The 27,935-nt window shown below is 50.0% G+C and overlaps 14 protein-coding genes across 14 annotated transcripts; 6 read left to right on the plus strand and 8 right to left on the minus strand.

Annotated features, from left to right (window-relative positions):
* Window positions 1-36: 36 nt before the first annotated feature.
* BDV14DRAFT_206896 (SDR family NAD(P)-dependent oxidoreductase) lies at window positions 37-1,333 on the minus strand (the record flags this gene model as incomplete). Its single annotated transcript, XM_073775021.1, has 3 exons — window positions 976-1,333; window positions 312-923; window positions 37-254 (listed from the first exon to the last, which is right to left on the minus strand). The coding sequence occupies exons 1-3, from the start codon at window positions 1,049-1,051 to the stop codon at window positions 37-39; spliced, it is 906 nt and encodes a 301-aa protein (XP_073622352.1). The 5' UTR covers window positions 1,052-1,333.
* A 500-nt stretch (window positions 1,334-1,833) lies between these two features.
* BDV14DRAFT_193824 (zinc-binding alcohol dehydrogenase family protein) lies at window positions 1,834-2,999 on the plus strand (the record flags this gene model as incomplete). Its single annotated transcript, XM_073771829.1, has 3 exons — window positions 1,834-2,088; window positions 2,137-2,254; window positions 2,305-2,999. 3 exons carry the CDS (start codon window positions 1,834-1,836, stop codon window positions 2,997-2,999), a joined length of 1,068 nt encoding a protein of 355 aa, XP_073622353.1.
* A 589-nt stretch (window positions 3,000-3,588) lies between these two features.
* On the plus strand, window positions 3,589-5,037 carry BDV14DRAFT_193825 (Exopolygalacturonase X-2; the record flags this gene model as incomplete). The annotated part of the gene is made up of 3 exons (XM_073771830.1): window positions 3,589-4,191; window positions 4,237-4,854; window positions 4,909-5,037. The coding sequence occupies 3 exons, from the start codon at window positions 3,589-3,591 to the stop codon at window positions 5,035-5,037; spliced, it is 1,350 nt and encodes a 449-aa protein (XP_073622354.1).
* Window positions 5,038-5,392: 355 nt separating this feature from the next.
* On the plus strand, window positions 5,393-7,760 carry BDV14DRAFT_205741 (ankyrin repeat-containing domain protein; the record flags this gene model as incomplete). The annotated part of the gene is made up of 6 exons (XM_073774786.1): window positions 5,393-5,399; window positions 5,480-5,712; window positions 5,772-5,889; window positions 7,190-7,425; window positions 7,520-7,594; window positions 7,656-7,760. 6 exons carry the CDS (start codon window positions 5,393-5,395, stop codon window positions 7,758-7,760), a joined length of 774 nt encoding a protein of 257 aa, XP_073622355.1.
* Window positions 7,742-8,691, minus strand: BDV14DRAFT_12315 (class I SAM-dependent methyltransferase). The gene has a single exon (XM_073765934.1). It carries the CDS (start codon window positions 8,684-8,686, stop codon window positions 7,994-7,996), a length of 693 nt encoding a protein of 230 aa, XP_073622356.1. The 5' UTR covers window positions 8,687-8,691; the 3' UTR covers window positions 7,742-7,993.
* Window positions 8,692-8,837: 146 nt separating this feature from the next.
* BDV14DRAFT_12317 (glycoside hydrolase family 16 protein) lies at window positions 8,838-9,972 on the plus strand. The gene has a single exon (XM_073765935.1). The coding sequence runs from the start codon at window positions 8,862-8,864 to the stop codon at window positions 9,810-9,812; it is 951 nt and encodes a 316-aa protein (XP_073622357.1). The 5' UTR covers window positions 8,838-8,861; the 3' UTR covers window positions 9,813-9,972.
* Window positions 9,973-11,462, minus strand: BDV14DRAFT_12325 (pectate lyase family protein). The gene is made up of 3 exons (XM_073765940.1): window positions 11,128-11,462; window positions 10,746-11,058; window positions 9,973-10,683 (listed from the first exon to the last, which is right to left on the minus strand). Exons 1-3 carry the CDS (start codon window positions 11,341-11,343, stop codon window positions 10,133-10,135), a joined length of 1,080 nt encoding a protein of 359 aa, XP_073622358.1. The 5' UTR covers window positions 11,344-11,462; the 3' UTR covers window positions 9,973-10,132.
* Window positions 11,463-12,158: 696 nt separating this feature from the next.
* Window positions 12,159-13,432, minus strand: BDV14DRAFT_206900 (NADH:flavin oxidoreductase/NADH oxidase). Its single transcript, XM_073775022.1, has one exon. The coding sequence runs from the start codon at window positions 13,382-13,384 to the stop codon at window positions 12,179-12,181; it is 1,206 nt and encodes a 401-aa protein (XP_073622359.1). The 5' UTR covers window positions 13,385-13,432; the 3' UTR covers window positions 12,159-12,178.
* A 208-nt stretch (window positions 13,433-13,640) lies between these two features.
* Window positions 13,641-16,179, plus strand: BDV14DRAFT_206903 (Zn(II)2Cys6 transcription factor; the record flags this gene model as incomplete). The annotated part of the gene is made up of 5 exons (XM_073775023.1): window positions 13,641-13,681; window positions 13,730-13,858; window positions 13,908-14,508; window positions 14,562-15,065; window positions 15,118-16,179. The coding sequence occupies 5 exons, from the start codon at window positions 13,641-13,643 to the stop codon at window positions 15,805-15,807; spliced, it is 1,965 nt and encodes a 654-aa protein (XP_073622360.1). The 3' UTR covers window positions 15,808-16,179.
* Window positions 16,180-16,938: 759 nt separating this feature from the next.
* On the plus strand, window positions 16,939-19,045 carry BDV14DRAFT_206905 (glycoside hydrolase family 71 protein; the record flags this gene model as incomplete). Its single annotated transcript, XM_073775024.1, has 4 exons — window positions 16,939-17,061; window positions 17,112-17,643; window positions 17,691-17,916; window positions 17,965-19,045. 4 exons carry the CDS (start codon window positions 16,939-16,941, stop codon window positions 19,043-19,045), a joined length of 1,962 nt encoding a protein of 653 aa, XP_073622361.1.
* A 511-nt stretch (window positions 19,046-19,556) lies between these two features.
* BDV14DRAFT_205748 (uncharacterized protein) lies at window positions 19,557-20,015 on the minus strand (the record flags this gene model as incomplete). The annotated part of the gene is made up of 1 exon (XM_073774787.1): window positions 19,557-20,015. One exon carries the CDS (start codon window positions 20,013-20,015, stop codon window positions 19,557-19,559), a length of 459 nt encoding a protein of 152 aa, XP_073622362.1.
* Window positions 20,016-24,092: 4,077 nt separating this feature from the next.
* Window positions 24,093-24,584, minus strand: BDV14DRAFT_205750 (uncharacterized protein; the record flags this gene model as incomplete). The annotated part of the gene is made up of 1 exon (XM_073774788.1): window positions 24,093-24,584. The coding sequence occupies one exon, from the start codon at window positions 24,582-24,584 to the stop codon at window positions 24,093-24,095; it is 492 nt and encodes a 163-aa protein (XP_073622363.1).
* A 1,306-nt stretch (window positions 24,585-25,890) lies between these two features.
* On the minus strand, window positions 25,891-26,361 carry BDV14DRAFT_205751 (uncharacterized protein; the record flags this gene model as incomplete). The annotated part of the gene is made up of 1 exon (XM_073774789.1): window positions 25,891-26,361. The coding sequence occupies one exon, from the start codon at window positions 26,359-26,361 to the stop codon at window positions 25,891-25,893; it is 471 nt and encodes a 156-aa protein (XP_073622364.1).
* Window positions 26,362-26,995: 634 nt separating this feature from the next.
* BDV14DRAFT_205752 (uncharacterized protein) lies at window positions 26,996-27,475 on the minus strand (the record flags this gene model as incomplete). The annotated part of the gene is made up of 1 exon (XM_073774790.1): window positions 26,996-27,475. The coding sequence occupies one exon, from the start codon at window positions 27,473-27,475 to the stop codon at window positions 26,996-26,998; it is 480 nt and encodes a 159-aa protein (XP_073622365.1).
* Window positions 27,476-27,935: the final 460 nt, after the last annotated feature.

Here is a 27,935-nt window from a genome sequence, read left to right on the forward strand (position 1 = left end):
CCATACTATTCACAGCTAGTAGTTCTGTCTAGATAGCTAATAAGTCCCAGTCATGACCGACAATCTCCCCCCATCAGTCACCACGATAGACCCATTGGAGTAACCCCCTGCACGACTAGCAAGATACAAGATAGCGCCAGCCATCTCTTCATCCCCGCCAAACCGCCTAGCCGGAATGAACCGCTGGTCGTCATGACTCTCAGTCTCTGGAATTCGATTCCCAGTCAAAACCGAGGCCAGCTCCGAGGGGTAGACTAATATTTGAGTCAGCTCGTTGTTCCATGGTTTATCCTTTGGAGTAGACAACTTACGCCCCGGCGCAATTGCATTAACCCGGATTCCAAACCTAGCCAGCTGTGTACTAGCATGCTTGGTGACCTGCATGATAGCAGCCTTGCTCGTCAAGTACGGCGGAGACGAGGTCCAATGCCGACTAAACGCCGAAACACTCGTCGTGAAAATGACCTGACTTTGAATAGACGGTACATCGGTGCCCTCCTTGATTGGCTCTCCGAAACCACCCTGTATACCCTTCTTATTGCCCACATCCAAGAGCTCCAGGAACGCTGTCATCGTGAAAAAGGCTGCTGTTATATTGAGGTGCAGGGTACTGTTCATCTCGTCCATCGAGAAATTGGTGAAGAGCGTCTCCCGCACTTCTGACAGAGACGCAGTCGGACTGAAGCGCACAGAAGGCCCGATATCTCCTGCGTTCGCAATGACGAGGTTGACGTAGCCCACTTCTTTGGCGATATGGTCCACCACAGACTGGAGGTTCTCTTTGGAGTTGACATCGCATTGCAGTGCTACTAGGTTGGGATGCTCTGCGGCTGCTTCATTGAGGACCTCAAGGCGACGGCCGAGGATGTATACTTTTCGTGCACCATTCTGGACGAGAGCACGAGCCATGGTGAGGCCAATGCCTGGACAGCGTGTAAATATTATTTTAAAAGCAATACATATGCTTATACTTACCACTACCACCCCCGGTGATAACGGCCACCAGACCATCAACACGGAAGATGCTGCTGGCATCAATTGAACTGGACATATTGCCGGGTGGTCAAATGTTGAAGAAACAAACACAACAAACCAGAACAAATGTGAGAGATTGTAGTGATGATGTATTCAAACAACACGAAGAGCGCCATTTTTATATCCTAGAGCAGACCCTAAAGTCCGTTAATGCCGGGGTATAAGCTCGTCGGACATTGTACCCGATAGCGACCGACGCTACCTTCCCTTAGTGTCCCTGCTTATAGAAGTGACATGTATGTTATCGTGAAGCTGTTTGTGATTTGTTGAAGATTGTCGTGCTGCTGAATGTTGTGGAACTTACTGGCAGCCGGCGGCCGACGCCCGACGAAGCCGCTTGTTCTCTGCTGAGCGCTAGTTATGGCGTGGTCTCTGTGCTGGGACATTGGAAAATATATCTTATGGTCAAATAAACTAGTGTATTCAAGACCCAGGCCTCCGCGGAACATGCATCATCCGCGGGTTGCGCTTGCCGGGCGTGCCGGGGTTGTTACTCAGTGCATGATCTTACAACGCTCAGAGGATATCACTAAGCATAAAGTCGCCGTCGAGGTAACTCACAGATAAACATAAGAGGAGGCCCAGGACCTTGATGACTTAGGCTATAGGACAATGTGCATAGTTGTGGGAGATCCGGGACACAATTGCTGCGGTGGAATACTGATGTGGGAGGCTCCGGCGGGATGGCCGACAACATGGGTAGTATAAAAGGCATAAGAACAACCTTATGAGTAGCGACAGTAGATCAAGAAGCAGAGTTAAACGTTTCTATAACAGACTTCACCGCAAACCATCGACATGAAGGAAGGAATCACAATGGTCGGACCGGCCATCAAAATCGTCGACAGCCCCATCCCCGAGCCCAACGACGACCAAGTCCTGATCAAGGTCATGGTCGCTGGCGCGAATCCCAAGAATTGGAAGGGTCCTGAGTGGGCTGCCTCCGGCAACATCATCTCGCCGATCCTCGAGGGCATCAAGGAGCCTATCAACCAGGGAGATGATATCGCAGGTATAGTTGAAAATGTTGGCTCAAATGTGGTTGAATTCAAGGTACTCAGAAACTAGAGGTTACAATGAAATCAAGCTAAGTGTTGTCAGCCAGGAGACCGCGTCGCCGCTTTCCATGAGATGTACACCAAGGGTGGCTCCTACGCAGAGTATGCCGTTGCTTGGAGCCATACCACTTTCCACTTGCCTGACCATACGTCGTTCGAAGGTAAGTCGAAGATAAACTGCAAAGAATTTTGAAACTGACAACGTCCATAGAAGCGGCGACTATCCCGTTGGCAGCCTTGACTGCCGCCGTATCTCTTTACGCTAACCACCGACTCCCCTTCCCCTGGAGACCAGCTCAAGCCTCAACTCCACTAATAGTCTACGGCGCGAGCACTGCAGTTGGCGCATTTACTATCAGGCTCGCATGTAACAGCAATCTCCATCCCATCATCGCCGTCGCCGGGAAGGGTTGCGGATACGTGAACAGCATAATTGACAAGAGCAAAGGCGATATTGTCATTGACTATCACCACGGCGCTGACAAGACTGTCTCTGCCATCAAGGATCGCCTGGAAGAAGCCGGCGTACCAACCGTCCAGCATGCACTCGACGCTGCCATAACGCCCGTTAGCATAGAAGTCCTAAAGCAAGTCGTTGCCCCCGGCGGAGTAATCGATTTCGCGCTACCGACCGAGGCAGACGTAAGCCCTGCAGTCAAATCTATGGCCTCTGTCGGCTCGGTGCACAATATGCCCTGGTATGATCATAATGCAGAGCTAGGGTTCATTTTCTGTCGATATTTCACTCGGGCGTTGCAGGATAAGACGTTCAGCGGTCATCCATATGAGGTCCGGCTTGGAGGGCTTGCGGGTATTGAGGATGCATTGAGGGATTTGAAGGCCGGAAAAGCCAGTGCTTGCAAGTATGTCTTCAGGATTTCGGAGACTCCTGGGATTACTGCCTAGGGGGTATATGTGTAGTAAAGTCTCCGCATAGATAGTGTCACTCAATATGAAGTCACAACAAATAGCCTGAATACAATGCCCAGCCCGAGGGTAAATCCTTTGCTTCAAATTCAACTCCACACTCCCAATTCCTGTAGGGTTAGGTATGCCTTCTCCTGTGGGATTGGCTGTTGGCGTCTCTTATTGGCGGACAAATTGCTATGCAACCTAAGCTGCAGAGAACAACCGAGGCCTAACTCCCTGCCGCCGAAAGACCGATGCTGTTTCTCTCGCCTTTGACTCCGCTTCAATGTGTCTGATTGTGGACCGTTCTTCTTGTCGATTGTGGCACTTTGGGCACCGCTCAAACGGCGATCGACACCATTGTGGTCTCTCATTGACGGAACTTCAGTCTGCAGATTTAGCTCCCAAGACCACGTTTAACCTTATTACCCTGGCAGCTCAAAGACCCGTCAAGCATGACTGGAGCGATTTGTCAGTAGTATAAGTAAGATTTCATGCCCCGACTCATAGAGTAGTAGGGAAGATGGTCTAGCATCAAGTACAGGATTGGCTAGCATTTTGACCACAAATATCCCCAGAATCCAGAATGGCTGCTAGGCTGGCGACGAGCTTTTTTCTGGGCTTAGGGCTGGCTTCTCATTCCATTTTAACCTTGGCTCAGGGTACAAACTCTAGCTTTCCAAAACGTCCCGATATTCAACCCAACCCCATACAACCATACAAAGCGATCCCGCTACACTCGCGGCGCGACCCCCGCAAGGTATGCTATGTCGAGCCCGAAGGTGACGGAGGAGACGACGCGTCTGCAATCCTTGACGCACTGCACGACTGCAATAACGGCGGAACAATTGTCCTCGACCAGGACTACACAATCTGCACACCCCTGGACCTGCGCTTCCTAGAGCACGTCGACATCGCCTTGACCGGCAAAGTGGAATTTTGCACCGATATCGATTTCTGGCAACCAAACACATTCAAGTTCCATTTCCAGGATGCTTCTTCCTGGTGGGTCTGGGGAGGCGAGGATGTTCATTTGTATGGTGCTGGCACTGGCGAGATTAATGGAAATGGGCAGGCTTGGTATGATGCTTATGCTCTCAACTCGAGCATTCATCGTCCGCTGTTGTTCATCACCGATGGATGGCATGGAGGGTCGATTACTGGATTGAAGCTGCGACAGTCGCCGAACGTAAGACCCCAGTATAACAATCGTCTACCTAGCTAATCATGGTAGTGGCACAACTTCATAGCCAACAGCTCCGATATCCTCATCTCAGACATCGACATCTTCTCCCGCTCATCCTCCGACGCCTGGGCATCTAACCTCGACGGCTGGGATACATTCCGCTCCGATAACATCGTAATTCAGAATTCCGTGATAAACCACGACGACGATTGCGTCTCCTTCAAACCCAACAGCACGAATGTCATTGTCCAAGGCCTGCAGTGCAATGGCTCCCACGGCATCTCGGTCGGGTCTCTAGGCAACTACCCCTACCAATACGACATTGTCTCAGACCTGTACATCTACAACAACACCATGGCAAACACGACCACGGCCGCTCGCCTCAAAGTCTGGCCCGGTGCCGAAGCCATCAAAACGGGGAATCCGCCTTGGGTTGGTGGCGGTGGACAAGGCTACGTCCGAAATGTCACGTACGACCTTATGATAAACGACAACAATAACCTGGCAATTCAAATTGATCAATGCTATGGAGCGATCAATGCGAGCGAGTGCCTTGACCACCCCTCGAAGGTTATTTTGACAGATGTGCTGTTTAAGAACATCTGGGGGACTGCGAATGGCGCTGATGATCCGGTTGCTGGCCAGCTTATTTGTGGATCGGAAGATGTATGTTGCCCTTACCCATATTCCTTGGGATTAATGCTAATGATTTCTTGATAGTCCTGCGACAATATTCGTGCCGAGAATGTCACTTTGACGAATCCGAGTGGAGAGCCACCGCAGTGGGAGTGCAGGTTTATGGATGAGGAATTGTTGGATCTTGGGGGCGTTGGATGCATTGATGCATAAAACTAGATAAATATACCATGAAGTGTAGGTATCCAGGTAGTGCAAGTAAAAAGCGATTATGATGAGTCAATGCTATATAGGCAAGAGCCATCAAAGACATACAGAGAAAAGGATGGACTGATCCATCTGCCCGGGCTTCCAGTACTAGTTACTCTAGTAGAATCCTAGGCCGTTCCTTCCCAGTCAACAAGCTTCCAAAATATCGCCAAACACGAGACTCAATGTCTCGAGCAACAACAACGTCGACGAGGCTGAGACGACAAGGATGCTCAACACGATTGGCTTTAGATGTTCAATGCCCAGCCTTGATCCCCGCTCTGCAGTTTCACCCTCGTTGCGATTGAAGCTAAGAGTCATGCCGCGTTTATTTCCCTGCTCAACTGTGCTGGCGTGGGTCAAGAATCTCAGGATTCTGAGAGCTCATTATTGCTAATGTTTGCAGCGGCGCATGACTTTGCAAAAGGAATCAAAAGTATTCTACAGCGACAAATAGATGACTATCGGAGGTGGGACAATAACGGAGATACGCCTCTGCATGTAGCTGCAACTCACGGTAGCACTGAGGCTATAGACGTGCTACTCAGCAACGAGCCCACAAAAACTCTGATTAACATCCAAAACAACAGAGGATGTACGCCGCTCTATTTGGCAGCTGCTAATGGGCACCGAGAAGCTGTGCAAATCCTGACCACGAATTCAGACGCAGACTACAATATAAGCGATAATCGCTGTAGGACGACGATGTCGTAGAATTCCTGATCCTGCAAGAAGAAATTGAAGTCAACCACCGCGACACCCGCGGTCGCTCTCCTCTATGGGTGGCTGCGTCCCATGGCCGGACCGAGGTGGTGCGTATGTTGTGCTCACAGAATAGGGTCGAACCAGACCTACCAGATCGGGACCGAGGCGTCACGCCTCTATGGATTGCGGCATCGAATGGGCGTACGAATGTTGTTGAAGTCCTACTATCACTCGAGAATATACTTATCCATCACAAAGATGGAGCCCGCCCTTGCTCGTGGTTTGGTGCATTCCGAAAAACCAGCAACCCTTCTCCAACACCAGCCATTCGCCACAGACCTGATATCAATTTTCTAGGACCAAGGTCCTGCACCCCATTGATGGCAGCAGCTGCGAAAGGGCGGGAAGGTGTTGTCTCAGTGCTAGCAAGCACCCCGAATGTCCATTTCAATCACAAAGATTATCGAGGCGAAACTGCACTATTCAAAGCAGCAGCTAATGGACACGCCTGTGTCGTCCAGATACTTGTTCAGTACGAGCAAGTGGACCTACACAGCTATGATAACAGCGAGTTATCGCCACGTACTCCATTTCTAACGGCTATTGAAAGTAACCATATCGCTATTGCTCATATCTTCATCAACTGCCCTCGGTTTATAAAGTCGCTTCGCCGCCATGAACTTGATCTGGTGTCCATTATAGCGGAGAGACCGCCCTATCCTACGGTTGATGCGAAGATCAAGAATTTTATCCGTCATACTCATCGCATCGACCTGGAGACCCGGGTACATAGCGACGAACATAGCCATGCTGTGGGAGGAGGCGTGGATAGCGACTAGGTTGTTGAGTAAGAGTTTCGCTCAAGCTCTCGCAGCTTCATGGGTCTCATAGTTTTACGGCGACTCGAGGATCGGCTTGGGTGTTTTGATAGTGGAGATAGGTCTCCCTTTTAGATGGCTGCCTGCTTAAAAAACATGAACATTGTCGATATCCTATACAGTGACTAAGTGTCGATCTCAGATTCAAAGACATGTCGTATTTCTACAGTCCACCTTCGACGGCTGCAGAAAATGGGCACCCGGACATCGCTCAATTTTGTCACATTCTTAAAGAGTGAACCCTAATGACTGGGACGAAGAAGGCGATCTATCTATAATAGTGTTTGTAGCGCATCTTGGATATTATTCAATAATTGCTGGTAATTTCGCATGGCCTATATCGGGAGGGCATCCGATACTCAACCCCTCACCCGGCAACCCTACCGGTCACCAGTAATCTAGACTATATAATACGGAAATCCTACTGTGCAAGTCCAGCTATCTACAAACCACTGCATTTACAGAAACATACGAGTAAGTTCCATTCCGGCAGCATGATCCCCCAGTACCTAATCCAAACCCGCTCGAACTAGTGTCTTCTTCCCTCGTCCCCCTCACAGTCATCAAAGGCGCCGGCCACGAGTTCATCCAGCTCCCCAAAGGCGAGAATGCCTTAACCGCCGACTTCCACTCGACCAGGACCAAGACAGACTCGTCGCCGACTCACATCACCTCGGGCTTCTACAAGATCGAAGTAGGCCCGCACCGTCCGGCGTATTATACCTACGAGGAGACGAAGTATGTCCTTGCGGGGCAGATTGATGTTTTGGTACGTTTACTTAGCGAGCCATACTCTTTTTCCGGATGCTGGTCTTAAAGGTCCTGGAGTGTGGGAATACTCAACGTGTGCTAATGAATTATAGGACGAGGCAACGGGTATAACGCACCATCTTGTTCCGGGAGACTTTGCCTTCTTCTACGTTGGTTCCAAGGTTAAGGTATGTAACATGTTTCCCGCCCTTTCTTTTGAGAGGATAGTGCTAATTTGATGCTCCTTAGTTCTCAACCAAGTCTCATGGACTGGCATTTTACGCTGTTACGCGGCCGTTTCGGAGTCCCCATGTCAATCTGGTGGAGAGGGATGACGCGAAGTCGAAGCTTTAGGGTGTTCAGAGGTTGAAGACAAGCTTAAAGAAGTCAGGTAAACGCTCTGAAACAAATACTATTTTGCAATCGTCCGCCATAACCTTGCGGCATTGTAGAATTAAGCACGCTTCGTAGGTGGCAGAACTCGCTTTCACCACTAGCAAGCTTCAGATGTTGAAGATAGCCGAATAGTCTACATCTTTCTTAACAAACATCACTTCCGCCGGTTCATTTGAAGCGATTATTATTGATCAACTTATGCTACTCTTTTTTCTCCAGACATGTACAGGCCTAGCAAACCCTTCCTCGTCCCTCTCAAAGTCATATACCCGCTCAAATCCCTGCGCTTTCAACTCATCATCAAAGGGTGGTTTAATCTGAATAGTCTTGTACGTCTCTCTCAACTCTTTATTCCTTTTCGAAGCCCTAGCATAATTGCTTAGTGGCTGCGGCTCAATAACAAGATATCCCCCCTCATTCAGGATACTTCGAATATGGGCAAATAGCGTTAACATCCCAGCGTCCCCATTATTCAGATGAATCCACTTGGTAACAGAGAGCAACAGGACAACATCGAACTTGCCGAGCGCAGTCCCCCTGTACGCAGACGCATCCACAAAGTCAAAGTGCTCAAAGGTGCAGGGCCCATCCGGGTACGCGGCCTTCGCCTGCTCGACTAGCCACGGGTCAATATCGACCCCGACTGCGGCGGCCGCGCCGCAGTGCACTATCGCCTCGTAGGTCAGTTTGCCCGCGTTGCAGCCGAGGTCTATGACTCGGGCGTTGCGGAGGATATCTGAGGGAAGAATGGAAAGGCGTTCATCTGGGACAGTGGGAGCCCGGAATTTGGAGTAGTATTGGTGGTAGTTGCCGTGACGGGCGGCGAGGTGAGTTGCTTTGAAGCGCTCTGCTCGAGAGAGTTCTGATGCAGGGGGTTCTGCCATACTTGAGAATGTTGTCAAAGGTTCAACTTTGATGCCAAAAGTTTTCGATGTTCCTGCAGGTTTGCAAAGTTTGCATGTTATTTCTGCCTAAGGTACCAATGCCAGATATCGTGTCTTTCTGTCGTCATTATTTATTATTTGTACAACTACACCTACACCAAGGAGTTTTTCAGCCATGCCATTCAGACAGGCGCTCAAGGGCATAATAGACAAGGCAGACAAGGCGTGGGACGAATTTAACCATTCCGACCCGAAGCCCGAGTCATCCTACAACAGGCCTCCCCCACCACCGCCCATTCCCGCCACTTCACGACCAACATACCAGGACCAGGGCTCGCAACCCCAAATTTACTGGCAGCCCAATCTCCATCCCCAAGTCCCTGTATCCGCCAACTTCCACCATGAACAGGGCCAACACGGATGGGGCAACAACGAGGCGCAGAATTACATCGACAGCCCGCAAAACTCATTCCATTCACCCCAGGGCGACGCGGTCATAGTGCGCTCTCTAATCAATCACGGACACCCCGACCCTGCCCTGAAATTTACCAGCGCCAGGCTATCAAGCCACCAAACCCTCAGTCGCCCACGGGGCTGTCTATCAGCCAGAATCACAGCCCCAGTGGCACGAGGCATCTGGCCTGCCTTTTGGCTGCTGCCTAAAGACCCCTTCAGCTGGCCCTCGGACGGCGAAGTCGACATCATGGAAGCGTGGAACGGCGACGCTGTCAACCACGCCTGTCTTCATTGGGGCCACTTCAATGGTCAGGACTGGGACAAGCACCGTGTTCTTGAAACCCCGATTCCAAATATTACCTCGCCGATGGGTGTGCGGTACGACTTTATCTGGGATGAGGATGAAAGTACGGGCAGGGGGCGCTTGATCTGGTTGATTGATGGGAGGCCTGTCATGAGGGCTGAGAAACCTCCTGGTACGAGGAAGATGAGTGAATTTAGGATCCTCATTAATATCGCTGTTGGGGGGAATGTCTGTCAGGGGAATATGCCAGTTGATGGATGCTATGAGACTGTGGTTCGGGAGTTGGCTATGTGGGATGCGCCGCCTGGGGGGTGGAATGAGTTTGAGAGGGCTTGGAAGTATTCTAAGGATGGCAATACCATGTAGCGAAGGGAGGGCTTTCTATTCGAGATTTCTGTCGGTTATCTCGTACGCGAGTAGAATATCTTCTGGTATTTGAATTTTCTGAACTTTGACCTATAGAAGAATCTCACGGGCGGTACGGTCATACTACTAAAGCATAAGATTTGGAGAGTGGTTCCTCGCGAAATATCTGATCTATTGACATTTTCAAGCTATCTGCATCCTCGGTATACTATCGGCATCGACCAGACGATCGATAACCCATACCCCAAAACATCGAGCTCACACCATTCCCCCGTCCCCAATATGACAATAAATACAAGAGCCAGGCGCAAAACACCCGCTTAGAAAGTAAGAGTCTGACCGGCAGTCCCAACAACAGCAGCCTTAACATTAGCAGGACCAAGAGCCTCATATTCATACTCGACAGAGGTCAATGTTCCCTCAGGGGCATCAGCCGAGGCATCCCCAAAGTCATTGTCGCGCTGAACCGCGTATCCCTCATCAGTCGAGTAAAGAGCCTTCTTGCCCTCAACCCAAACGTTCGATTCAACAAGCAATTGGGCGCCAATACGGGTGTTGATTCCATCACTAACATTCTCGTAGTAGTTGTTGTAGATGTGACCTGTTCCGAAGCGGAAGGATGGGCCGCGAGAGTTGATGTTGCTCCAGTAGTTGTTTGCGTAGGTGATGTGCAGCTTGCCGGTGTCCTCGTCTTCGTTGCTGTTGGAGTGGCCGACTAGCGAGGCCTTCCAATGGTCGTGGATGTAGGAGTTCGAAACGGTAATGAAGTCGGAAGAGCGCTTGAAGTCGAGAAGTCCGTCATAGTAGTCCTTGTCGTGGTCGCGGTTGGACGAGACGTCAACGTGGTCGATCCAGATGTTCGTGGAGTATTCTGTTCGACTAGTCAGCCCCTCATCACCATTGTCAAGAGAAATCTTCAAAGCAGAATCATACCAGCGCCAATGCCATCACCGTTATCGGCAATGACATTCTTAACCCCGATGTTGCGAATAATGACGTTGGAGACCTCCTTCAGAAGAAGGCCAAAGCCATCGAGGACAGCAGACGAGTCTGCACCAAGGATACTAGTGTTGCTGCCGACTTCAATCTGCTCGGCGGATTGCTCGATCGTGCCACTGACGATCACGATCTTGGGCTCGTCGCCTGCAACGGCGGCGCTAAGTTCCTCGTACGAGGTGACGGTTGTTGTGGACCCGCCTGCTCCACCGGTTGTTCCGCCGTTGAGACTGGCATAGCCGAAGGCAGCCTTTACATAGTAAAAGGGTTAGTTAGGATTGGATGGCTCTGGATGAAAGGGTAAGAGAGGGCAACGTACATCCTCAGAAGAGCCGGAACCGCCGGAAGCGGGGGCGCTGGAAGACGGGACACTGGAGCTGGTCGGAGTAGGGATGACGGCACTGGTAGAAGCGTAGTGTGAACCAGTCTCAGGCTTCTCGATGCAGTTGATGTCGTGGAAGTTGTTGGGAGTCGGAGCTGCAAGGGCCGGCCCTAGGCAGCTGACGGCGGCAATCAAGTACTTGAGGTTGTACATTGTAAAGAGTGTATTTTTTCAAGTGAATGTAAATGTAAGGAAACGAAAATGAAAGTGGAAGGAAAGCGAAAGAAAGATTGACAGGCTTGCTGTTGGGGAACGAAAGGGACGAAATCAGTCCGGGGAGGGCTCGTTATATACTTGCTTCCAAGCCCGGGTTGTCTTAGCAGACGACCCAATCCAGCATGGCTGGAACGGTCAACGCCTCGTTCTCCTGAATCCCTGGATACGAGAACCAGTCAGGGTCCTTCGTATAGCGAGCTAGGGCCATGAGGGATCATGATCTTGGCATGGAGTTCCAGGTAGATTGTCACAGCGCATGGCCAAGCATTCCTAGACACAAAGCGGAACTAAAACTTGGCAGGGGAGGTGACAGATGCAATAGTCTTGTGGTTTGATTATTAAAGTGATCAAGGTGAGACTAGAGAATTTCCACCGTCGAGGGTAGCTTGTTTCAGGCGAAGGGGCCAAGAACCAAGCGTGATTGAGCCAAGATTTAAGCCGAGACTACTCCGTAGACTATGTACTAATGTGTCGTAGAAACTCTGTTGGAGCTCTGGGTGTCTAGTTGATTATAGATTGCTTATGGTGCCATCCATTCCGCGCTGATGAAAGGGGCCTTCATCCATGACTCATGTCCCCGACAGCCCCGAGACAAGAGGAGCCCGGACCCCGAGAAAATAATATACTTAGCAAACTACCTACGGAGTGAATTGGGTGGTGATGCTAGGGATAGCAATGACTAACTAGTGTCCAGCAGACCTTCATCGCTGCTTTTGATCAAGGTTGGATCTATATGTCTTTCAAAGCACGATATCTAAAAACATTGGACTTCTCACTTCCTCCGACGACCACCGCTAAAGGCCCATCCATATTGAGTGGACATTTTAACCCCGACGCCTAGTTCCTCTGCAAATTGATGCACCAAACCAGGGTTCTTCTGGAACCACCGCCCACACATAATAACGTCTAGACCCTGCTGTAGAAATCCTTCCGCCATCTGACCGGTCCGAATTCCACCCACGGCGGAGACCACCATAGCGTCCCCCACTGCCTCATTGATCCTCAACGCAAACGGTGCCTGGTACCCATCGCCTGACTTGATACTCGTTGACTGCTTAGGATGGATACCACCCGAGCTGACATCTAGAAAGTCGACACCGCGCTGAGCAAGCAATGGCGCGAGTTTGCATGAGTCGGCTACCGTCCAGCTCTCGGGGAACTCGTCGGTCATGTCATCGAACCAATCTGTCGCGCTGATTCGGACGAACAGGGGCATATCTGCTGGTATAATTGTTCTGACCTCATCGGTGGTTTCAAGTAATAGTCGGACTCTGTTCTCCCATGATCCTCCGTATTGATCTGTTCTTTTGTTGCTGATCGGGCTGAGGAACTGGTGGACAAGGTATCCGTGCGCGGCATGAATTTCGATAATGTCAAAGCCAGCGCTGATAGATCGTTTAGTAGCGTCAATAAATGCATTCTTGAACTCCTGAATCTGCTCGATGGTCATGGCCTTTGGTCTCGGATAAGCGTCATTGAACGGCTCTGCAGAAGGCGCATAAACCTCCTCGGGCCATCCTCCATCCTCCACAGGCGCAGTCGCATTCTTATGCAAGAATGGCGCAACAGTACTAGACTTGCGTCCGCCATGGCTCAGCTGAATTCCAATCTTCTGTCCCTGGCTATGAGCAAAATCGACTATTTTCTTGAGTCCCTCAATGTGCCCGTCCTCGTAGATTCCGATATCATGAGGGGTTATTCGACCTTCCTTTTGGACCGCTGTTGATTCCATTATTGAGAGGCCGGGACCGCGTTGAATAATCCCGCCTAGATGTGTGAGGTGCCAATCTGTTATATATCCATCTTCGCCTGACCATTGACACAAAGGAGCTAGGAAGATGCGATTTTGGAATGTTAGACCGCGGATTGTAAGAGGGGTGAAGAGCTTCGGAGTTTCTTCGGATGTTGTTGTAAGGGCTGTCCCGGCTGGGGGAGACTGCTCTGGGGTGAAGTAGGGTGTTGTTGAAGATAGTGGCATCCTGAAAATTGTGTAATAGGCTTCATTCTGGTGTTGAATAACCTAGAGGGCGTGGCCTATAAAAGTTGCTGGTCTTCGGTGCTCTGGCTGATTTTGCCGAGACTACATTCGGCCAGAATGAGGGTTTCCGCCGAGTGGTTCATCCAGAATTCGGCAAAGAAATTGACGTCTCCCGAGAGGCAAATTATACCAACCGACGATATCTGCGCGTCTCAAAGGCATCGTCTTGACTGCAAGGCAGATAGATTATTTCACAATGCCGAAAGCCACGCACTTAAAGGTGACGAAGAGTATAGCGTAAGAGGCACACCCCCCCCTGTTTTTTCCCGCATTTAATGAGCCCAGCTGTCGCCGGTGCCATGCGCGAAAGGTCAAGTGCTCTGGAGGAACTCCTTGCGAGGGCTGCCATCAAGCAGGAAAGCCGGTGGAATGCGTGTATCCCCGCAAGTATCGCTCCGTCAAAGTCAGCGAGCAGTGAGTCGTCCTCGATGGCTCCTTCCATCCCAAGACTGATCGGGAACAGATATCTCGAAAGTCTGATTGTAGAGAACCAGCGACTTCGTGGATCTGCAGCAGATGCGACTCCTGGAGATAGTACAGTGAGAGCGACAAGGGGTAATGTCCTCTCTGACGCTCCTTGGTTTGTCAATGCGGATTCCCTCCACACTCCTATCTTAGTAGCCGAGGCCTCAGACTCTGCATTTGCTACGCGATTCCGGCAGGCAATGTCAGATGATCATCATGGACATCTTCCAAGGGTTGACTTTCCGGGAGACGAGCAGCTTCTCGCCTTGTCAGATGTTGAATGCGCCTGGCCGTCTCCTGCTCGTGCACGACTCCTTGTGGGAGCGGCAGTCAATGGCCTCGGTCGCTGCTATCATATTGTAAGGCGCAGTTCAACTCTTCGCGAACTGGAAACCACCATCCAGAGTAATTCATCACCAAGCTTGTTGACAAAAAGCAAGCTTTGGGGGCTGTTTGCGATCGGGGAGATCTACGCGACAAGAAGTGCCATCGGAGAAAAAGCATTTCCTGGGCTGCGTTATTTCTGCAAAGCAATTGGCATCCTGCGCATTGTAAGCGAAAGGCCCAGTGTTGAAATGATTGAGGTCCAGCTAGTTCTGGTTCGTTCCTTTCTCTTCCATTTTATATCTCACCAAACGACTGATCCTTCTAGTCTGTCTACTCACTTTTCCTCAACCGACGGCATGCTGCGTACAGTCTAGCTGGCTCAGCAGTCCGACAAGCAATTATCATGGGGTTGAATCTCAATATCCCAGAGTCGCAGATGCCAGATGCAGGGGATCGCGAGCACCGCAACCGTTTATTCTGGACTGCGTACACTCTCGATAGGATGTGGGCAGCAAAGCTGGGATATCCTACCGCGATTCGAGATGAAGAGATCGAGGTTAACCTTCCGTGTGACATTTCTGACGCTTTTGACTTTCCCGACCGTGATTATTTCGTGGCGAGGATAGGGCTTGCTAGGCTGTCCGATCGCATTATCTACACAATCTATCGAAGAAAGTCTCAGCAAGCATCCCTCGCCCAGCGTGTGCAGGAAATATTTGGTGACCTACGATGCTGGCTAGGTGATTTGCCCTTGTCTCTTCAGATTGACACACAAGTTGTGGGAGACGTCGACCCCAAAGCGAGATCGTTGCATCTCTTGTTCAACCAGGTACGCTCTCAGAATATCGATGTCTAAAGCCACCAACTGACAAGCTAATTAGCTGGCTATTCTCGCCACTCGGCCTGTTCTCCTGCATGTTTTCCGTGCCCACTTGGAGTGTCGGGCGCAAGGAGCGAGCAAACAGGCCAGCATTCCAGCAACCGCTGCTGCTCTGTCTGAGACCTGCATTCGGTGCGCTCGACATTCCTGCCGGCTTCTGGTTGACAGCTGGACCAACGGAACATTTATGATGTTCGATTTCTTCTATACTCAGTATCTCTTTTCTGCAACTACTGTTCTCGGCATTTCCAGTCTTCTCGATAGCACCGAACACCAGAGTGATGAAGAGCAGTTCGAAGTCGCAGTTAGCCTCCTCCTGCAGCTTCGCGAAAATGGTAGTTACGCCGCTGCTGAATTTCACAAGCATATTGAAGCCGCGGCAACGATGATGAGGACCATGAAGGCGCGATTGGCTGGCGAGAGCTCGGTTACTCGAGAACAGGACGTAGGAATTTCTGCGAATCTTGCAGCCAATAACGCACAGGAGGCGACTGCTTCCCTGCAGGATTCCATCCATATGACGGCGGGCGCTGCTATTTCAGAGCCTTTTCTGGAGGAACTGCTGGACCAGCCCCTTGCGGATCTTCAATTCATTGACGCTTCAATGCTTCTGGACGAGCAACAGGGTCTTTACTGGCCGACCTTGGATCCTGAAATCACGAGCGTCGGAGTTCATCCAGCCTCAAACTAGGACGGTCGCGTATCTATCCGCTCCCCATATTGAGGCCTCGAACCAAACATGGTGCCCTGTATATGGCCTCGGTGTACGATGGCGTGCAGCCTTACATTCTGGATTGCTCATCAACTGTATCGGCTGCTGTCGGGCCTCCGGTGAGCCGCATTTCCATGCATGAAGGAAACCGGTATTGGCCCGTCCAGGGCAGTCATGGGACAGGCCATGCTTAATACAAGCATTATGCCGACCTCACGTACCTGCTTGGGGTCATGGCATCAACGTATAGCTCCAATCCCTCGAAGTACCCTGTCTTCGAACCGTCTTCATGCTTAAAAATAATGCTATTCTATCGACTCTTGGTGAATGCGAGTCGCGCCTGATCCTGCTAAATGTATGTTTTAATCTGCGCCTGTTAAGCAGGTCACCAGCCATCAAAAGCTGGGGTCTCGTTAAACACATCAGCCGATCCATCTTGCATCTGACGCATGACGTGCAGATATCCAGAGTTACATTGTCAACCCTATGTAGAACGTTCGGCGCGGCTCTAGGGCGGTTGCCCAGAATACATCTCGCCCTAGTTCCGTCGACATCGACTTCGCGCAGGTCTCACTCTTATTTCGTCCAATCTCTCGCTACAATTAGACCTAGAACTCGAAATTGCGGAGGCAAAAGCGATGTCTTACGGAATGAGCCACATGATGGTGACCCCTGCAGACGCCGGTTGCGATCTTAATGCGGAGAGTTATAAGGTCAACCCCTGCTAATACCACCCTCCATTCGCTAGAGTTGGCTAGAGGATGCACGAACTCGCTCAACGCGGAGAGATCTAGCCTTCTTTGAGTCTAGCCAAGGAGGGTCTATCTATCTTGGTCGAAGTAACCGGTCGTCGTTGCCTTTAGTAGGGTCATCTCCAGCTTCTCCGGTCATCTACTGCTCTTAAATTTCTCATGGGATGGAAAAAATAGCCAATCAGTCACGACTCCGTGTGGGCGGCTTGATCAAGATGACAGTGTCGGTCTTAGGATGAGGTGTTGAATCACAAAAGGCGTAAGTCGGAGTGAACATATATAAATTGCCAACGCTCCCAACACTAACTAAATACTCAAGCACACCAAGTTCAAGACCACAAGACATCGACTGACCAAGATGAGGTTCAACGCTCTTCTTTCAATTCTGGGCTTTTTGCCTCAGTTGATCAATGCTGCACCAAGCGCTGTCATGAACCAAGAGAGGCAGGCGACCGACCGACTCGTGTTTGCCCACTTCATGGTAGCCATCCTCTCTCTTGTTGAAAGGTTTTGACACTAACAACGGGGTAGATTGGGATTGTGAGCAATCGAAACACAGCGGCTGACTATGATGACGATATGCAACGCGCAAAGTCACTTGGAATTGACGCCTTTGCCCTGAACATCGGTGTTGACCCCTACACCGATCAGCAGCTGGGCCTTGCCTATCAGTCGGCCGCCAACAACGACATGAAAGTCTTTATTTCATTCGACTTTAACTGGTGGAATACTGGCCAAGGATCACAAGTTGGACAGAAGATTGCGCAGTATGGTAGTCTTCCAGCCCAACTCAAGGTCGACGGCAAGATCTTTGTCTCCTCGTTTGCTGGGGATGGACTTGATGTCGCTGCGATGCGTTCGGCCGCTGGACAGCCAATCTTCTGGGCTCCTAACTATCATCCTGAATACGGTACCAACATGGACCAGGTTGATGGTTTGCTCAACTGGATGGCGTGGCCTAATGACGGAAACAACAAAGCACCTCGTCCGGGAGCCGAAGTATCCGTTCAGGATGGCGATGATATGTACATCAGGGCTCTGAATGGAAAGGACTACATTGCTCGTATGTATATTCTTTCCTCTACCTCCAGAATATACTGACTATTACAGCTGCATCGCCATGGTTCTTCACTCACTTTGGCCCGGAGGTACCGTACAGCAAGAACTGGGTTTTCCCAGGAGATCTTTTGTGGTATGACCGATGGCAACAACTTCTTACCATGGGCCCTCGTTTCATCGAAATCGTGACCTGGAATGACTACGGCGAGTCGCATTACATTGGTCCACTAAGCTCGCCACATACTGATGATGGCGCCTCGAAGTGGGTAAATGACATGTAAGTTCATCTGTACTAGTTGCACTCTTGCCATACTAACATCAACAGGCCTCATGATGGGTGGATGGACATGTCCAAGCCTTTCATCGCAGCATACAAAGCCGGGGCTACCTCTGTCGACAGCTACATCACCGAAGATCTACTGGTGTACTGGTATCGCCCGGCGCCTCGTGGCGTCAACTGCGATGCTACCGATACCTGCATGGTCCCAGCGAACAACGGCAGCGGAAATTATTTCAATGGTCGTCCCAACGGCTGGGAGACAATGGAGGACGCGGTCTTCGTTGTGACAACCCTGACCGAACCCGCCACTGTTACCATCAACTCTGGTGGGAATGTCGAGGTGTTTGAGGCGCCGGCCGGAGCGAGCTCCTTCAAAGTTCCCATGGGCGTAGGTTCTCAAGCGTTCTCTCTGAGCCGCAATGGAGAAGTATTCCGATCCGACATTAGTCTGCTGCCAATTATTGATGGCTGTATTTGCGGGCTGTATAACTTCAATCCTTATGGTGAGTCCTGCCGTCTCACGTCCTATTCTTATTCTAATCCATCTTTAGTTGGAAGCCTGCCCCCTGCCCCGATCGACTCGCTCCAGAGCGCTGGCCTTTACAGTCTGACTATGGGCCTGCACGTCTCGACTTGCGCACCGACGCCATCGCTTGGAAAGTCCACCCCGACTCCCCCACCAGGCTGGGGCGACGCTGTACCGACAACGACTCGGACCTCATCCTCCACCCGGACAACCAGCACCGGAGGAACCACCACCAGCACGAGAACATCTACAACCACCACACGAACGACAACGACGACCACTCGGACAACCACTACCACTCGACCTCCGACAACGACAACCACCCGTCCCCCCACTAATCCAACTGGCGGCAGTGGAACCGTCTGCGTGGCAGGCACCGGACCAGGAAACTATCTCGGTCTCTGCAGCTTCTCCTGCAACTACGGCTACTGCCCACCTGGACCCTGCACCTGCACTCAATCCGGAGCTCCTGTCCCTACTCCGCCGTCCACGGGTGTTCGGGGTCTCCCCCAATTCGGACTGGATGACTCGTATTTGGGGCTTTGCAGCTTCGCGTGTGATCATGGATATTGCCCGTCTACTGCCTGCCGGGTTGCCTAGTGCTGTTTGGAGGTTGCTTGCGCTTGTTTGTCGGGAATGCTTTTGTGATTTTCTTTCGGCTCAGAGTCCCAGAACATGGGAGGGACTCTGTAGACTATTTAAGCTGTAGCTTGGTATCAAAATTGAACTCTCCTTTCTGCGCAACTCAGGCCATATGTAATCTTCATCATTATTCGAGATATACCTTACAAGGATGGTTATTATTGCACATTGATCATAGCTGACCTCTCACTCCTTTCTCCGCACCCTCTAAGCGTACCTCCGCCTGCGAAATAACAACCCTCCCATTTTCACCAGCCTGCCGATACAAAATCCGCCCTCCAGATTCACTCCACATCTCCGTCCTCACAACCTCACCCGGAAATCTAACACAGAAAAGAAGAATGACAGATCAGTGTGGGTATTCTGGGCCCCTACTATTTGATTTTATGGACGGACAAAGACTATATTTCATTTTCAGCGACGAAAGAAGTTTTCATTCCTAAAGTCTAACATTCGACATTGACATCAATCATACGCTCGATCCTGGACTGATGCATATTGTCTGATCATCCTCGCTTTCCGACGTCCCATTCACAACGGCAGCCAACTTTCCATCCGCCTGATAGCAAAAGGTAGCATACGAGCTGAAAGAAGGCGGGTGCTCCTCAGAGCGCGACAGCAGAGGTTGACTCTCACCAAACGTAGACACAGTATCCTGCCCGATTTGCTTTGGCGGAGCGGCAGATGCACAAGACTCAGCTGTACGCTCGATATCGACAGATGCGGATGGGCAACCGTCAGCTCCTGGGCTGGGAGAACAACCGCCTGACAGGCGAACCGCAATCACTGAAATCATAAGCATAAGGATAATGAACCAAGCGTAGACCAAGAGACTCTCGACAACCATGGCAGACTTGACTAGTCCCACGCCGCCTAGGAGAACTAACCCCAAGGGTAGTAGAAGAAGGATATCGACAACATGGGCCATAGTGCAAATCTCGTTCGAAGCGTGCGCAAATTTATGCCTAAATAATTCGAAGTCGGAAGGGACCTGGCGGCAGAGTCAGGGGGGAATGGCCTCCACAGCAGTGTTTTATATCTATCTGGGTGGTTATAGTCTTTGTTTCTTTGTGTACCTCACCCACGGGTGTGAAAGCCCTTGCAGTTTCTTTTTGATGGACGTCTTTGATTACGAAGAGAAAGGAGAAAAAAAAATATGAGGACGAATATTGAATTTGATGAGAAACACAAGGAATAATCATTCATTTGTATAATGAGCTCTAACAAAGCATGAAAGAAGACAGGATCGGTTCCCGGATGGTGTAGGTGTGCCGTGATACCAGCTGATTCCAATTAGGTGCCCAGATGGAGCCCTTTCCCTGTGATCGTCTGCAAAATAGAGAACACTGTCAGCCTCAGAAGGAGGAAGTGCCGGCGTCTTCCAGAAGCGCCATCCGCATCGACGCCCTTCCTGCGTGTCTTCTCGTGCGTCTCGTTTAGCCTCCAACCAGGTCAGTAGGGGCCGAATGAGTATGCGAGAGAAGAACCGTTTGATATCAGATCACTGCAGGATCTTGAGGACTGTCAAGGTGAGCAGTGTAAGCATGAAAGATGCGTACCCGAGTGTAATCCAGAAGAGCGTGATGTTTTCGATGTACCCCTGACTCCACAGAAGGAGGAGGACGAGGAGGACCCCTGCGAAGACGGATGGTAGTGCATCCGTGTTTACTATTGTTGATGGAAACTGTGCATAGAATGGCATGTGTTACTCTTTATCTATGTTTACATTTGTACAGCCGTGGAAGGCGTTTTGTGTCGGAGTCAAAGGTCTTACAACATCATTATATGGAAGTATTTTACTCAAGTGTAACAACGTCAAATAGATGTCTTAATAGTTTGATTGAGGATGGATGGAATCAAAACAAACAATGACAAAGTGAATCAATAACGAATGTGTGCAAGCAACTGTGAGCCTTTGAAGACCATGGGAGGTAGTAAGGATCTGGTGACACCTTTGTATTATCCAAAACCCCCAATTTGCCATCAGGATTGAAACTCGACACGGCTAACTCAGATCCTGCCCCAAGGGTGGTCGTAGAGGGCTGATGCTTTTCTTGTCTTCCTTTTGTACACAAGGTGCACCTTCCTTGCAATCCCCACGGCGCACATCTCAAGGCATCTCGGAGTATGGAGGAGTTGCATCATCGGCCGCGGCACTCAGACGCGCATGCATGGCCGTGCCCTTCCTACTGTGTAGTCGGCTGCTCCGGTCCAGATATCTTCTCACTGGCTGCGTATGCTGGAGGTGGACATCCCAACGTAGAAAAAGACTCCGCTTGGAATGTATAACCAGCATACGTCGGTTTCTCAGTATGCAGAGCACGCTCAGGGGCCTGGATAGGTGCAGACTGCTCGGTGACAATATCCTGCTCCTGATCCGGGAACGTTTGAGCATCGCCCACAGCCACTTGAAGGTGAGAAACTCTTTAATCAATGCCATTCATCGCTCCAACTTTTGTTCCGCTCCTCCCTCCGCCGCCGTCGTACCCTTCTATTGGCTTCTCGCCTCTCCCACGCACGAGAACTGCAGGGACAACATGATTGTGAAAACTAGCCACAACACCAACAAAACCACACGAAGAAAACGAGAGTGACTAGACCCAGGACCCCAAAAATAGTACCGAAGATCAAGCCTAGGTTGTCTGGAGGCGGATGCCGCCCATGTCCCTTCCTACCGGAGCCGACCGGGACGACTGGGACAACTACCAATGCGTCACTCCCAACTTTCCACTACCGCTGATAAGGAGGCGGACAATCGTACGCTGGGGCTTCATTAATCTCACTCTCCCTCAGCGGAGCAGAAGCAGAAGACCCAGACTGCGCACCCTCCGCCGTCTGTACCCGCCACAACGGCCCATGCGCCACTCGTCCACAGCAGCAATGCGTAATCTTCCGTTCCGCCTGCTTCAACTTGTGCTTCCTCCACCGTCGACGACCGCCGGAGCAAGCCTTGCGTGTACCGCAGTAGACCCCGTAACAGGCAACTCCCACGACAGCGATGGGGATCATGGGGATTGCAATGAGGGTTCCGATGAGTCCGCACATTTCATCCGGTCCTGACGTGGTGCTTTGTGATGCTTCTATGTTTCGAGTACCGTTTGTTAATGGTGCCAGGTGTGTGGAAGCACAAAAGCTACAACAGGCAGTACGGTTATGAAATGAGGCTAGGCGTGGACTTTAGAAGAGAAGGCGGCGAAGAGGAGGATTTATGTAGTAACTTGTTTACGCTACGGCAGAGCCTTAGGTAGGATAATAATGAACTTTGGTCTTTTGTCTCCCGTAGTGGACTGAGACATCAGGAATCTCAAGCCCTACAAAGGGCTTTCAACAGAACGCCATATCAGCTTTGTGCTTATGCAGCTCTTGTAAAGGATCTGCAGATATAAAGAAATGCGTGGAGCCAAATGAGTATCATTGATGGAGTGTATTAAACCCCTGAAAATATTTCTATCATTCTCCGCCTGAAGGGCCCCATGAATCAAGAGGGTTGCCCCGATCCCAGAGCTGGGCCGTCTGGATGGGGCTCTTTGAGAATCCACAACTCTTTATATTGACAGCAAGGCATTCCATTGTATTTATGTTTCCCGACTAATTTTATCTGTGAAGAAATAGGAAATTCACTAGCTACGACCCCATTCCAAGTGAATAAGGAGTAAGGACTAGTCTGCGGGAGATGATCTGGGTAAGCGGCACGAATTCTACATGACCAAGGAATGGAATGCTGGGTAGAGTAGCTGGCAAATTGTCTTTTAATTAGTCAAGGTCTGTTTACTGACATGCATGCTATAACCCTCGTGTTTATGCCTGCGATATAGCTGGACAACCCAGGGCCAAACACATCCTTCGGTCGCCCCTTTATGACTTCCAGAGTCCTAGGGCAGCCACCTCAATACCAAGCTATCAGAGCGGTGTATATGACTTTACTTCGCGACGCTCGTCCACGTCTTCATCATCAGCAGGCGCAGCCGCAGGTGTCGTCGAATTTCGCACCACCACGATATCACTCATGGGTATTTGTTGATCAAGCTCTCCCGACGAATCCGTCTGGTCTCTTTGTTTCCGCATCGGTGCTGGGCTTTTACGCCGCAGCCTCATGCAAGTCCGGATGGAGAGGGCTACATAGGCTAAGATGATTGCGCCCAAGACGCTCATGACAACAATGGTTGCGATCCGACCGCTTTTGGGCGCATTTGCCCATGATTCGTGGATTCCAGGCATCTGGATGGTAGAACTGCAAGATGGTAGGCTCGAAGGAGGGAAATAGGTGTTCGAGTGCGGTGCTTCAGGAAGAATACTAGCTGCTTTTGCTGGAAGAGAAACAAATAAATCAATGGAAATGGGAATGCGATGGCTGAAGGTATCGGTTTTATATAACTCGGTACAACTAAGTGGCTGAAGGCGTCATGGGCATTCATTCAGTGAAGATCTGGAATTTGCCTTTGTCTTGTTGAAGGCTGTGCCAAATACATTCATGAAAAAGTGACATACAAGGCAAAAGACCTCTTTAAAAAAAGAGCTCTCTTTCATTGATCTGTGTAGTGGCCAAAGTTTCATGAAGCTGTGGACGACGTAATGAAGACAATAAGGGGTATCAGAGCTAAGGCCTACAGAGTTTTGAAAACGCTTTGTACTTGGAGGAGAAAGAGGAAATTACAGGAACTGTCAACGCATAGTGGTGATCGATCTCTTCTTAAATGAAGTATACCTAAAATGGAATATTTTATCAGGTCAAGGAAGGGGTTAGTTTAATGTATATAGATGAGCGCATCATTCAATCTCTATAACTCCATTCTGAAGCATCTATTTTTTCCGCGGTGGATCAAAATATCACCCAAGACTATCTAAAACAATTTTTGCGCGTACGTCGCAAGTTTTTTCTTTTCCCCGAGTAACTCAAAGCAAAAGCAGCACGTAACAATGAAGGCGTAACAATCAAGGCCTCATTTAAATTTCGTAGACCCTTTATGAACGCTTTCATATGTCCTTTCATATGTCCCAGGACGTTTTAAACAACAGTATCATCCCCAGAGCTCACTGATCCAGAAGAACGACCCTCGCAGCTAACAAAGGTATCTGGAGAGCTATCTCGAGGTAAAAAGTCCCCCTTGTCAGGACACCCCTCCTTATCCGTGTACACAGGAAACGTACAATACTGAACCTCGAATCTCTCCGGGACAATGAGTGGTTGAGCCTTGAGGTCCTCCTTTGGGCATGACTTCGGAACGGGTGGAGACATGGTGGTACGGGTACCTGAGGTTTGACGGGGGTATCGTGGGCCAGGCCGTGGTTGCCTCCACCTATAGCGGCGTATCAAGATGGGCTCTGGCACAAGACGAGCGAGGAGCAAAGCCATGAAGACGCAGATGCCGAATACCCCGATAACATAGAGGAGGACGAGGAGGAGTTGCTTCCGGTCTTCCTCGCTTAGGTGGCAGGACGAGCAGATGGTGTGGTGTGGCTCGGAATTTTCGAGGCGGAACTCGGCGGGGATATGCATGGTGGGTGCTTTGTAGCGTGCAGTCGCTGATCAGGGTGGAGTAGTAGAATGTAGTTAGGTGATACTGATGGGACTTAGGGATTTCGAAGTGGTAGGTAATAGTATTTTGGTCTTCTTTGTTGAAAATGGAAGTCCTGGCTGTGCAGCATCCAACTTTTATAGTCTTGAAGGAGGCCTAAAGAAGGGTCTCACAGGGCTTTCTGGGTGTGTGAGGATAGTGAAATCAGGTTCACCAATGCAGACTACAATCTACATCGGGAGATCCCATGAATTGCAAGAGTACCTAAGTGGTCTATTGGGTGGAATAACATCTGTATTCGATCCTAATATATTCGCAATCGTATCAACAGCTGCACCGGCATAGACAAGGGAATTGATTCCCAGCACTTGACGCGTCAGACCTCATGCTTGACGTCCAGACAATCGGCCTCGTCATTCAGAGACCCCCGGATAGGGCGAGTGCATCGGCAGGGCAAAAGTGAGATCAATCGACGAGGACCTTTCCCTTTTCTCAGATGCCGGGAAGTCCTCCGGCAAGTCCCCCTCTCGGCCACCAAAAGTAAGGTGCAGCTTGTAGAGAAGGTAAAAGCATAAAACCGCGAGAAACGCAATGGCTGGAACCATGACAGAACCGCTGATGACGCCGTCGACCAACGCAGTACGTTCGGATGATACATCACGGGCCCAATCACGGCCTGCCATGCCGGTTTGGTGTCCTGCTGGAATAGACATCGTTTGATTGGGTGTCAGACAGGGGGATCTGCTAAATTGGTTCGAGGGAAGATTTGATAAGCTAGATCTGGAAGAAGTTGCTTGTTAGTAAGATATTCATGCTCCTGTGTACTTGAAGCCCAATATATAGCCATCTTCGATATGCTAAGCTTGGCAAAGAATACCAGTAGAGTGCCGTGCCTAGAACCTGCTTTATCTTAAGGCTTTGTGTGTGTTCATCAGCCTGGTATAAGTGCTATGTCATTGTAGATGAACAAGCAAAAGTGTATGTATGACTGTAAGACAAAATTAAGGGTATAATGCAAGTATGAAGTATACAAAGGTCTCAAGGTAGTAATGGTTGCAACACTTATCGTCTATAATCGTTGCATAAAAGGACTGGACATCCAGATGAAAGAAGGCTCAAAGCACTACCTGCCAAAAGCGAGAAACAACGTAATGATCCATCAAAACATGCATTCCCAAGACGAAACTAACCAGTAACAGACAGCGACCCATTCCTACGAGGTAAAAATAGCACTTCAGACCTCTCTAACAAGAGTAAGAACCAGAGAGGTTTATCCACGCAGAATCCTCACATGCTATACGGCGGAGGCACCTCGTCACGCGGAGAGACATAACTCGGAGGGGCATCCGGCGCGGTACTGCACCAACGGCTATCAAACTCCTCCTCATTAAAATCACCCTTGCCACGATCATTCCTAACAAGAGCAGGTTCAAGACGTGCGAGCTCCATAGCCTCCCCATTGGCAGGGGCACCAGTCATACTGCTGAACGGAATAGCAATAGCAGACTCGTCACGCTGCCTTCCCTCTCGCCTCCTTGCTCGTGCAAGGACACCCCTCATTCGGACAGGCATGACAGATATAGCAGCCCACATTCGTCGCAGATACAGTCGCATAGGGAAGACCACCCATAAGGCGGTGATCACGATCATCAACAAGATGGAGATACCGAGTGCTATAATGCCCCAAGAATCTTTAAGGCCGGGCTTAAACTCGCGTTTTGCGATGGTAATGCCGGGCTTTTGCTCTAAAATGAACATGATGACGGGATAGTGCTCGATGAAGGTGGGTGTTGTTTGAGGTGTCTCGTGAAATGGCGATGAACTTGGTGGCTAGGAGGTCGAGTAAAGTGGTCGTATGGGGACTTGGAAAGTGTAGAATGTAGGCTCAGGTCTTCCTGGAATGGGTGTGATGAGATAGTGTAGAATAAACACTTTGGCGGATATTCGCCTTACTTATATACTTGTTTTCACATCCGTGTTTTCCGGTGCTAGTGAATGTCTTTCTCCTCAACTGGAGGAGTATTGGAGATAAAGAGAGCGTTCACGAATACTTCAGTAAAGTTGGCAGAGGATATAGGGCAAGGTTCTAGAAGGATACAAAGCTACTGGATGAACAATGGCGTTTGTTCATAGACCTATGAATTGAACCTATTTGTGAGCCGAAGAAGACACTTTCCCTACCGACCTCGATTACTATGTCCAGTCTTTGCTTTGCTTTGCCGCATCACGTATATTTTGGATGCATTATGGTTTTTATTTGGAGTAAAGAGATGAATTCACTCAGCCATCAGGTGTTGTATGTATTGATAAAGACTAATCTATCAAGATCTAAGACTGGTGGTTAACTCCTACTATTGGAACTGGTGTGCAGATACCACCTGCAGGCTCTAGCTCATGCTTCCGATTTGCCGCTCAGAGCCCGGAATCCGATATCCTCAACCGAACGCTGCCCAACAGCACGGCGCCAACGACGATCAAACTCCTCCTGGTCAAACGGAACACGGTCACTACGAACATGAGCAGGCGCAGGCTCAGTAACTCGCGGAGCCACCAACTCCCGCAGCTCTTCCTCATCCCGCTGCTGACGGCGCTGATACCGTCGCTGCCGCCACTGATGCCACTTCCTCTTTCCCGCTCTGCAGACTCCAGCGAATCCATCTTCTTTGAACACCTTATAGACCCTTTCGCCATAGTAAGTCGCGCACATTACAATGAGAGCCACTGCAATGATGCCAAGTACTGCACCAATTGTGGCGACAATAGGCAGCCAAATGTTAGTCCCGCTCCAGTCCGTGTTCCTGTGTCCATCCCTCCATTCTTCTAGCGAGTCTCGGGGGAGCATAAGCTTTCGATCGTCACGGGGGATGTACATCTTGGATTAGACTTGGAGAGGCCCACCGTATTTGAATACTAATGGTCCTGGAAACTGCGGTGGGATGGGTGAATCGTAGATGTCTAGTTGAAATATAGGTATATAAATACTACTCTTGGAATGCTGTTGAATGCCCTTTGATACTACGGTAAGTGAAAGAATAATCAGAGAACATTTGTTTTCGTTTCTTGAATGTAAAAGAGGGTCAAAGGCAATGTAATTGTAGTAAATGCCAGCTTCTTTGGGACTTTGGAGGACAATAAGGTCTATCTGCATTCTTTCAGAAGACTCTTGTAGCTGCTTGCCCTCACAGAAAAAAGCAATGACTTTCAACCCATTCATAACAGCAATATTCGCATCCCAGTTCTCCCTCCACTCCGCATTCTGCGCCTCGCAAAGTCCAGCGAACCCACCCTCCTTTCTTATTTTATCACGCATTTCGATATACGTTTCAGCAGCG

This window comes from Aspergillus stella-maris, assembly GCF_047715825.1.
Source record: "Aspergillus stella-maris strain CBS 113639 unplaced genomic scaffold BDV14scaffold_104, whole genome shotgun sequence".
NCBI lineage: Eukaryota > Fungi > Ascomycota > Eurotiomycetes > Eurotiales > Aspergillaceae > Aspergillus > Aspergillus stella-maris.